This window comes from Crassostrea angulata, chromosome 6, assembly GCF_025612915.1.
Source record: "Crassostrea angulata isolate pt1a10 chromosome 6, ASM2561291v2, whole genome shotgun sequence".
Lineage (NCBI taxonomy): Eukaryota > Metazoa > Mollusca > Bivalvia > Ostreida > Ostreidae > Magallana > Magallana angulata.
The window spans coordinates 12,239,771-12,251,609 of record NC_069116.1 but is presented as its reverse complement, the minus strand read 5'-3'; the positions used below and the strand labels follow the sequence as shown (position 1 = coordinate 12,251,609).

Below are 11,839 nucleotides of genomic sequence, written 5' to 3'. Positions count from 1 at the left end.
CGAGTCAAGAAAACTATATAGTTCATGTTCCACTTTCCTGTTTGACCTGAGACAATGAGACGGATCTATTATTCACTTCAAACAGGGAAATGAACAGGTATAAGATATGCAGTATTGTGGTGTGTTGACTCTTGTGTCTGTGGGGATACTACAGTGTAGTATCTGATCTACTAATGATGAAGGAACAATATGCAATTACACAAATTGCCGTTTATTTAATTAATATTTCCGCGTGCAGTTAATAAGTCAACAACTGACCCAATTTCTTTAAAAACTTTGAACGGATTACAGATACTTGTTCGAGTCTACAGTCTTGTTTACACAGAAGTCAAGTTGTCAAGAGTTTAATTTTTAGTGCATAACTACGATGGAATACAGCACATGCATGCACATCGCCATGTCCACTTCATTGTCAACATGACTAAAAGAAGTTACGCTGATCACGGATACGCCTGGGTTATACTAGGAGGTAGCTATATATATCTATGTAATTATATATCTCATTGATTCCACGAATATTGGCAATTTGTGTGCTCTGTCGTTTGTTAGGACATTTGCATTTAAAGGTTTGTCTTTGCGTCAATATGGAATCTTTTTAAAAATAACTTCGGACTTCCCCAATCCCCCTAGGTTTGATGCAGACGGTCGTATATAACCTCCGTACTTCCTTTTTTTAAACAATGACTTAGTTATGTATGGTGAACAGTTCAACTATTAATCTAAGTAAAGAAATATGTCTAAAGTTATAGACAATTTTTTTAGTTAAATAGATATATCTTTAAGTTAAAAAACAAAACAATTCTCTGTAAGTCAACGTGGCATTTCGAATTCTTTTAATTAGAAGGATAGTAAGTAAGATAGGCATTTCTTTAAATTCTAGTTGGTTAAATAGATGGAACTTTCAGTTTGGGAGGAATACATATATCGTATCTACAGTCATTTACATTGAGATGTATCTTTCAATTCTGATTAAATTGTGCACTTTCCTGCAATGAAGGTTGGTATATAAAAGTTCATCTTGCGGTCTTTAGATGAATCCATTGCAATGTGCAAGAAGTGATGGTACAGAGAGACTAACAGGCGGATAGAAAGAATAGATAGATAGATAGAAAGGAAGATAGATATTTTTTATTTCCAAATTAGGGCCCTTTCAGGCATCCCGAATAACAAGCACGATTGATACATGTATAATAACAAAAGCACAAACATAATTATGATTGTATATAATAATTTACATGTTTTTTTTTGTTGTTTATGAACGGTTGATAAGTTAAAAACTAAATGCCATTTCTAAACATTTTACCCAGCTGTCATGATGTAACTTTTAAATTTACCGGGTGGCAGTGAATACAAAATTTACAACATTACACATACATTTGTTCAAAATTTACATCATGGCACGGCCCTCCAGATGTATAGTATACTTGTAATGAGGGGGTCACACAATGTGACTTTTCCTCTTATGTTCCCTCCACTTTGCACTCAACTAAAATCGAACTGTATAACCACCTTACAAGTTGGTGAGTTACTTTAAAGGGGATGTACGGCCATCTTGTACATTTGAGGATAAGAGGGTGCCCTATTTTAATCAGTCGGCACGCGATCTATTTTTAGAAAAAGAAAAATGCAGTCTATACTTAGAACTCCTGTGTCTATGGAGACACGTTAACGTTATATTTTCATATGGGGTGGGGTGGGGGGGGGGGGGGGGATAAATGTCAATTTAAAACAATCCGCGTTGAATTTGACGTATACCTCTATACCTGTCCCATGTTTGTTTATAAGTATTTTTTTTAGTTCTATAAGAATAGATTAAAGTAAATTCTTATCGAGTGGGGTAGGGGTCCAAAAAAGTGATTGTCTTAGCTTAAAAAAGTATACATTATATTTCAATGAAAATATATCTTCAATGTACCTCCATAGACACAGACAAAAATATCTTGTGGGAATTGATAGCTTTTGAGGCCAATTTTAAGAATAGGGTACCATACTTTGAGAGAAAGTTACAACTTGAATAAGCGGCTTAGACCTTTTTCTCAACAAATGGTTGTAGAGAGGACACCAATAAACCTTCCTATTTTTCCAAATTTTTAAATACTGTGGAATCATTAAATTTGGTGGTGGCCAATTTTCGTGGATGGCCTAATCTTTACAGGTTCATGGGGAGGTAATTTCGTGTATTCTCTTAAACCTACAAAGGAAACATGACTTTATTACCTTAATTTATTAATTCGTGGATAATGTAATTTGTGGATGAGAGGAACCCACGAATTCCACGAAAATTGAGCCACCACGAAATCTAATGATTCCACAGTATTCAAATAAATCTGTAGCTGCGGAGTTCGACAGCTGCTCTAAGGGATTTAAAAAGCATTGTCATATGTTAATGTATGCATACTTTTCAAAGAAATGACATGTAGGACTTCATATTTATTGCTTTTGTATCTTTTTGAAACATTTTTGGCCAGTTTCGGGCAGAAACAAGCCAGTTCAAGAAATGTTTACATTCTTATCCTCAAATGTACCAGATGGCTGAACATCCCCCTTAACATCGCCCAAGTCGAACAGAAATCGACTGCAAGATGTGGCCACATTTAGAGGCAAGTTATATCGCTATTTTTTTTTGTTTAGAGGAAAGTGAGTTTGTATGCTACAGATGTAATGTGTATGAATTAAAACGAAAAAAGTATGAACTACCTGGGGTTTGATTCGAATTGGGTTACACAAACAAATACACCATTCATATGACAGCGCAGATGCATGTGAATGATGGAAAAATACTACTAGTATATTGTATGTCTTGGAGATATAATTGAAGATTAACCATATTTTATGAGAAAAAAACCCCTGTGTGATGTAATGCCAAAGTGTACCCAGGTGGACACAAACGTGTGAGTGTGCTGGTCCCAACACTGACGATGGCTGACAGACACTTGACTTGTTATAAAACAGGACCACAATCACACACTCCTCCTCGTGTGTCCCGCGGCTTTTAATTATTCATGTTAAAGATTATTCAAAAACACGATTTATTTTTAAATCCCTTATAAAATCAAAATTTACAGAATATCGGACAGTGGAGTTTGTCAGGTAAGCTTCTAAAATAAATCAGATAAAATAAAACTCAGAAATGAAATACTCTTGGATGTTATGCACGCAGGTAGTGTAATAATTGGACCGTTTGATTACGGTTGTGTAGCTCCCAGTAGATAGCAGTCCTCGAGTGCATAGATTAATTAACCAGGGAATTGTTACCCTAATGAAATGAAGAAATTCTATTAAGTAATATATCATAAATGTATGGAACGCCACATTTGTCTTACGTGGTTATTTCATGAGAAGATTGTGCTTTTATTATCTAAAGATGGTGCTTTATTAATAAAAATAAATAATAAAAAGTTAGAAAATTTAACTAAATTATTGTTAATGTAGACCAGTGCGTTAGATAAAAGAAACAACCAAATTGTCTTCTGTAGGAATTTGAGTCTAACATCAGCATGATTATTTCGGGCAGTCCTTGATTTTTCTTAGGTTGCTGAACGTTTCGACCGATCGATAAACAGGGACCTGTATATTTCAGTCCAATTCAGCTACGTGTATGAATGTACATTCAATTTTCGTAAGAAGTATAAGGAATCATGCCAATCGCAACTTCTCGGGCCTTTCCGGCAGGCTCGGAAAAACACCTCGAATGTATTAACATTACCGGATGTTAGAATTTTATACAAAATGGAGTCGCTTCCCATTAAAATAACTATCGGCTAGACAGCCTTATAAGTCGCTTCTGTGTTATATTTGAGGGTATATCATTTACTTTAATGAAGTCTAGCTTACATCTCAACAGATTGTAAAATGTGTTGTATTTAAATCAAGTTTTATAAAAAGGGGGGGGGGGGGGTTGTCATGGACGCCGAGGTAATACATTCGAGGTGTTTTTCCGAGCCTGCCGGAAAGGCCCGAGAAGTTGCGATTGGGAATCATGCCTGATGGATGTAAATATATTTCAATGAATTGTTAAAGTTTCATGTTTTATGCACGTGTTTACTGGTATATATAAGTCACTGATTCCCCTTAGGTTATAGTGATAATTTCATCATAATAACTACAATCTAGTGGCATTTTTAAATCATGTAGGGGAAAGAAGTGTTCGAGCAGATAAGGCGATATCAATTGATAAAATAGTAAATTGTCAGACTGAACTTATGACCTTAGCTGGCAAAAATAGAATTCTTAATGCCTTTTCTAACCACAAACTATTATTTAGTAGAGAAAAATTCAAGTGTTTTATGTTGTTTTTTTTTTTTGTTGTTGAGCAGTTCGGAAATTATATACTGTAGAGATTGATATATCATTTTCATCGTTGACTTACATTTTATTGCTACAAAAAAAAAGGAAAAGAATTCTGTCAAGCTAGAGGTATTTTTATGAATATTGAGACCACCTGTAACCACGGATATTACAAAATCGTTGCACCAGTCGATGGATTAGTGTAAAATATACATACCGATATACGTATGTATACTATTTTTAGTATCTATATATTTTTGTGTTGCGTACCTGTTCACCGCTTGTTTTCTTTAAAAATCACACGTCATGACGCCTTTTGCTTGGTCTGGCAGAATATGGTGGCCATTCCTGATGTAGACAGAGGATATGCTTGGGTGATTTTGGGAGGTAACACAGTCCTTCTTAGTCCTCTGTTCGATCATCTTAATATAAAAAACGACATCCGTATCACCATCACCCACCAACATACTTACGTGTCATCCTCTCTCTGCGTTTTCCTTAAGTAGTTGTAGTTTCTCCCATGTATTACATACGGGTATATTAGCATATTGACGTGCATCTATATTATCCCTAAATATCTATAAAATTGATACATGTACTTCATAAATTATGTCTGTTACTGCTACCTATATCAGCTTTGTACTGAATTTATGACTGAATTCAAGTGAGACAAGAGGCCTACGGGTCCTATCGCCCACATAGGGGTTAATCCAATTACACCTTAATTCAAAGTTGCTCAAAACACTTTAAATAGTTTCTCAAATCAGCAGAAAAAATACTTGTTTATGAAAGATAACATGTAGCATAAGAAATATAAAAGTAAAAAAACAGCAAAAAATACGCAGTTTTGGATTTAACAAATTATGATTTTCAAAAATCTAATTTAGCAAATTTAAACAAAAGCCTCAGACGGTTTCGTATGGCTGATCTGCGAATTACAAGCCTGATAGTTAACCACTGATCCATAACAATATTCAACCAAACCAATGGATACAATTCAACAAAACATTGCCATCATGTGACGTTGTGTCTTTAAAAAAGTATGTCATGATGTCTTGGGTACCTTAAAATCCTTTTATTTTGAAATGCTTTTTGGTTGACCATGTGATTCGCAGTGACTTGAAATACTGCTAACTTGTTCCCTACTGTAATTGGAACAGATATAGACTATATTCATCTTATCTAACTCTGCTTACTTCCTTAAAAGAACAATACGCATGCGTTGTCGTTTGACTTGTTGTTTAAGTATGAAAATACACATAACAAAAACGCCTTTTATAGATTTTCTTTTGACCAAAAAGCGTAAATTATTTATATCTAAACAATAGAATGCTTTCTTTGGTAATTCATGCGGGAATGAAGGTAGCGAGATTGCAGAAATAATACATAACCCACGTTGACTAGCGGGTTATGTATTTTTTCTCAAATGATCGCTACCTTCAAATTTTGCATGAATAATCAAAGACAGCATTTTATTGTTTATATTTACACATTTATTGTAATAAATTATCGAATTAATCAAAAGTAGAAGGTAAAAGTAAGTGAATTATTGTTCATGTACATCAGAACGCTGAATAAAAGAAATAGCGAAATCTTCATATATGAGAATTTGAGTTTGGCATCATCAAGCTTTATTTTTGGTACAGTCCGTGATTTTTCTTTTGTTCGACCAATTGATAAACGATCGTGTAGATTTTAGCCCTGTCAGTTTTTATACAGTTGTGAATTACAATCGGTTTTCTCAAGAAATGTAGGAAAAAATACACAGGGAATGTAAAAATACATATGTATACATAGTCTTCACTTCCTAACTCGTTAATCTCGGTACATACATGTATATGTTTTTTCATCTGTCTATCAATGTTCTAACTTACCTAAATGAAACAGTCTTACCCTATTGTTTTTTTTTCAATCACTATCTTGACTATGCACTTCCATGTTACGGCTGTTATTTTGTTTTTCCAGCTTGCTTCTTTATGTACATGCTCTTGCTGGGTTCCATCAAGTCTTTTGGAATCTTGTACTCGGAGATTTTGCTGACGACTGACAATGGAGCGGGAAGCACCGCACTGATCGGGAGTTCCGCCGGCTTCATCCAGTCACTGACAGGTAATAGAGCGCCGTAACTACTAAACTCCGTCCCATGTTATTGTTCCCAGCAATTTTCACGATTTTTAAGAAGTACAATTGGAAGCGATGAGAGAGATAAAATACAAGATTTTTTAATTGACACTTCATTTATCTTTGCCCGGATAAGTCCACACGAAAAAAAAAAAAATTCTTTAGGAGATTTATAATGGGAAAAACTGACATCTTTTATCATTCGAAAGTCACTTGGATCACTTCACACAATTGTTCAACGTTATCATCCGGGTACTTTCATGGCAATGCAAATTCCCTATTAGCTGATACACTCGGAGGGGGGGGGGGGGGCGTTTAAAGGGACTTGGACACGATTTGAGATAAAAAAAAATTATTTTTATTTTTTATGTATAAACTGGTTTACTGGTGCATTTTAAATGATTGATCAAAATATTGAATGTTAAAGTCAAGTTACAAGCGAGATACAGAGGTAAGAATTGATTGTTATGTAAACAAAGCTTGAGTCTTATAGTTGTTTACAAAAAAATGAAATGTAGAAAATTACCATTTCTTGGACAAAATTACATGTAAAAATCAATTCAAACTAACTCAATATCTCATAAATACTATTATCAATAAAAGAAAGTTACATTTAATTGAAACTTCCGCCAATACAACACATATGTAAAAAATGACAATATTCGAGTTTTGTTTACAAAACAAAGAATTATGAACTCCGTATCTTGCCTATAACTTGACATTTGACTTTCAAATTTTGACATGATATTATAAACTTCTATATTTATCAATATAAACATTGAAAAGGGAAAAATAAATTTTGAAAATTTAAAGTCAAATCGTGTCTAAGTCCTTTTACAGGGTCAAAAATTATTTTTTCGATTTTAATGTTTACAATGCTTTAGTAAGGCATTTGACCAAAATTTGAGTGTCATTTGATGAGTCGTAAGCGAGTTACAGAGCTTACAATTTTTCGCTATGTAAACAAAGCGTTTGTTTACATTTTGAAGTGAAAATTCCAGTTTTAGACCTAAAATGAATGTGTTAATCGTTAGGAACTGTTCATTTATGCTTAAAATGAATATTGTGGCACTTATGCGGCGTTTTTCCTTTCATGACTGGTGTACAATAATTTCCAATACTTGTTCTTCACCCGAGTAGGCGTGGCATATCACCGTACAACAACTTTAGAATTTACAAGTTATTGTACTGTATGAAAGAAGGCATGGTGATAGTACCGTACAATAATTTTTGAATTATTGTACAGTGAAAAAAAAAAGCAAACTTCCACAAAACTTATGCTTTAATCAATTTCATAACAACTCTAAACTGAAATTCTTCTCCATAAACACCCGAACAGCTGCTGAACGTCCTTGTGTAATTTTTAACACAGACAACATAAAATTCAACAAAAATATGAAAAATATACGTTTCGTGTAGTTTATCAAACTATCTGGCTACTAATTATACTTTAAAACTGAAACGTAATGTTGCAGTTTTTAAATTCTCCAAACGGGAATCTAGGCCTCTTGCTCATGGGCTCCTCTTCACTATGGACAGTTGCAGATGTTTCCGGAAAAACGGAACACTCGGGGATATTAGGAGCAGGAGTGTTCAACGCAATCGAGTTATCGGTACACTCGTTGGGCGACGTGGTCGGCTTTTTTGAAATGTTTTCGTCTTTACCCAAAAAGTTCCAATCCTGTTTAAATTCACCATGCATGATCCAATCCTGTTTCGTACTCTGCAAGCGTCTGCGTAACGCTCATGTTAAGCAATCCGTCGAAAGCTTCCATTTCGTCACAAACTTGAGATGATGTCAAGTCGTCGATCTCTTCAATTTTGAATTCATCCTCAAGAAAATCTACGTCCATCTTTCAAAGCGGTCCAAACTGAAATGCCGCGCGAAAATGCAGCTCGTGAAAGAAGGCGTGCCACAAATCATTTGCTGGACCAATCGTCATACAATAATTGCTGTATCTTGAAATGAAACGGGGTCGTGACCTCGTGCCCTTGCGGGCACTCGTCACGCCCCCGTTTCATTTCTAGATACAGCAATTATTGTATGACTATTAGTCCAACAAATATAACATAAGATAGACAAACCAGCTTTCAAAAGATTTTGTACTGGTATATTAAACCTATGAAAACAAAAACAGGGCACGGGCCTTATTTACATGACGAAGAATTGTAAGCCCTGTATTTTGCTTAAAACTCAACGACTGGCACCCAAATTTCATTTGATCATTAGAAATGCATTGCAAGTAATAAAAACAGAACAATAAAATTTGACCAAAATCGTGACCATGCCCCTTTAAAAGGGGGAAATCATGCATAAATATTCTGGGACAGAGTACAGTACAATCAATACCAATCTTTGCAAGCCAAAGATTCGGGTCCTTTCATAGAGAAATTACAATATATATTCATGTTTGTGTACATAAAGGAGCATGTATCTTTTATGTATTTGGAAACCTAATTATAACTTTATATTCTGGATACTTTACTTGTAGGTCCGTTTTCTATATTTCTGGCCGTTCGGTTCTCTTTCCGTTCGGTATGTCTCCTGGGCGGCGTGTTTCTGTGCCTGGGATACGTGACCAGTGCCCTCATCCACAATGTCTTGTACTGGTACCTGACGTACAGCGTCATCGCAGGTGAGCTTAAAGCCCCCCCCCCCTTGACTCTATCGGTTACTGCTCAAAATATCTTTTATTTAACTTTTGTTTGAATTTATATCATTTTATGGCAGGATTCGGTTATGGCTTGGCATACGTCCCTTGCACTACACTGATTAACTACTACTTTGAGCGGAATCGAGCACTGGCCAATGGCATCGTCCTCTCAGCAAGCGGCGTAGGCGGCTTCCTGTTCCCACATATCTATCGGTTCCTTCTAGACCGCTACGCACTTAGTGGTGCTATGATAATTCTTGGTGGTATTATGTTGAATATCTGTGTGGCAGCTTCGTTTTTAAGACAACCACTTGAGTTCACTGAGTCTCAAAGTTCAACAACCAAGACAGGAAAATCACAAGAAGTTCCCAAGACTTGCAGAGAGCTTGTCTTTCGGAAGTTTTGTGTATGTGGTAGCGATGTCTTAAGAGACCTGCGTTTCCTCTTCATTTCGATGGCCTTTTGCTTGACCGCTCTGAGCTATTCGGCCTACTTCTACACTTTCCCGTCGTTTCTGGAATCGGAAAATGTCGGAAAATCCACCACTGTCTTCATCTTTTCGTTGACGGGTGTTTGCGAGATTTTCGCCAGGGTAGCCATGGGATGGTTCACAGATCTGAGGATTCTTTCGCCCACGTGTATTTACGGAATCTGCATGGTCGTCAGTGGTGTTGCTACGCTAGTTGTACCGCTGCTCCATCAAACAACCATATACTATATCTACGCAGTAATAGTAGGAATATTCCCAGGGTCATTTTATGCGTTGATGTCTGTGATAATACTGGAGACCATTGCTCTCAAGAATCTGCCGTCAGCATTTGCTATCATCACAATATTCATTGCTGTCTTTTCCTTACTTGGAATACCTTGTCTAGGTAAGTAAATCAGGCATATTCGAGGAACACTCGAGTGCTTTTCTCTCGCTCTCCCTATGCCATCCCCTACCCCCTCTCTCTCTCTCTCGTGATTTCATAGACCTATGGATTTTAAAATTTATAAATAAAAGATGGTTTTAGTATCAGAGTATTTAATGAATATGGAATCATTCTTTGAGTATTTTGAGGTGATAATTTCGGGCTTTATTGGATATGACCACGCTCCGACCAAAATTAACACCTCATAATATCCAAAGAATGATTCCTTATTACTTATATTAATATTATTTCCAATTTGTACACTTTAAAACAACATTATTTTAAAACAACTATTTTTTTTCATGTAGCACATGCTATGTATTACAACGCGGCGCAGCCAATACCGCTTTGCGGTTATGCTGTAAGACACGCCCATTTTGTGTCAATCATGTTTTGTGAAGTTATTGGGTTTTAGGGTTCAAAATGGATTCGTAATGTTATCACAGGCAAAGACAGTTGAAAATGTAAATATTTCAGTTTAAAGGTGTTTCGAAGCATGCAGAATTTTGTAGTCTGCTCACCATTTCTTTACTTTAGGTTGGATTGAGGATTTGACGAAGAGCTGGGACAACGTGTTTTTCATCACAGGAGTTTTGCAATTATTGGCTGCCATGGTAGCATTCTCTGTTTCCAGGTGTTTTGACACGAATACCAGTGACAATGACATAGTGATAGAACAGGGCAAGGCTGAGGCAGCAGAAGATAAACTCTTGGGTGGAGAAAAAGAGGCAGGAATCGAATGAAAAGAGCTTGAAGTTTAGGATTACTTGTACTATGTATCATAGTACTTCTATTATGAGACTTTAATAGGTGATGCGAAGTAGGCGATATCAGCAATGAATTCGTGTGTAAAACACAACTGTTATTCAATAGCATGTTGTTTAAGACACAACAACGAAATATTCATGAAATAAAATTCCATTTATACCATTGCTTTATTTTTATGCTAAATTATCTCAATACACCCCCCTTTCAAAAAAAAAAGATCGAGAATCGGTGGTATTCTTTTCTAGTATAGCCTTATGTATGTTTGCCAAAAGTTCATAATTTTCTATATTACTTTTGAACCTTTTCAGGTGAACCCTTCCAGTTTGGAACACGTACGCATTTAACTGTTATTAATTATAACCTTTAATTTCAACGAACATTTGCCCATTGGCTTGTCCATGATTAATGTTACACAAATGTATACTTGGGTTGAATGAACAATAATCTTACGAGCTCCCTTGGTAAGAAATACTTGTATTGTCTAATATGGAGTGGAGGGTTAAGTTTCCGTTCCAACTGGCTCACATAATCGATGTTGCCCAAAACAAATTGAATATTCGTTTTAATTAAAGAAGAATTTAAAACAAATTGCCACTATTTTGCTCTTTTCTGCCAAAAATTCCTTTGGCCGCACAGCTTCGGTGAATTGGTATGTACGAAACTCTAGACTGAACAACTGAATTCATTGGCGTGAAAAAGTTGGCCATATTTATTCATCTCTATGTGCACCGAAAGCTCGTAAAATCAAAATATGATCATTGATCTTGATCACATCACTGCTTTGTAGAATTGGGAGGATCTGTGGGAAACACATACATCTTTTTCCGTATAAGACGGAAATTAATTAACTAAAATGTTTATTGGTGTAAACTTAACACATAATACGGAATGTATAAACATAGAAAACATAGAAAACTAGAAAGCACATAACACGTGACTGAATCCAAAATGAGAATAGTGTATTAAAGTGAATGTTAAATATTGGAGTAATGGGATTGACCCTTTTTAGTATATGCAGTTATATATATACCTACAGCTTTTTATATTAGCTGTAACATTAAATTCCGTTCCACTATAAATTTTAGACTTGTTAAA

The 11,839-nt window shown here is 35.5% G+C and overlaps 1 protein-coding gene across 3 annotated transcripts; it reads left to right on the top strand.

Annotated features, from left to right (window-relative positions):
• The first annotated feature begins 41 nt into the window (after positions 1-41).
• LOC128190446 (monocarboxylate transporter 12-like) lies at positions 42-10,908 on the top strand. 3 transcript variants are annotated; one of them, XM_052862501.1, is made up of 6 exons: positions 365-469; positions 4,620-4,674; positions 6,253-6,396; positions 8,901-9,044; positions 9,140-9,937; positions 10,514-10,908. In XM_052862501.1, the coding sequence occupies exons 2-6, from the start codon at positions 4,623-4,625 to the stop codon at positions 10,717-10,719; spliced, it is 1,344 nt and encodes a 447-aa protein (XP_052718461.1). In that variant the 5' UTR covers positions 365-469; positions 4,620-4,622; the 3' UTR covers positions 10,720-10,908. The 3 variants fall into 3 exon arrangements, with proteins under 3 accessions (XP_052718459.1, XP_052718461.1, XP_052718460.1); XM_052862500.1 differs by lacking the exon at positions 365-469 and adding an exon at positions 3,980-3,992; XM_052862499.1 differs by lacking the exon at positions 4,620-4,674 and having other exon boundaries at positions 42-469.
• Positions 10,909-11,839: the final 931 nt, after the last annotated feature.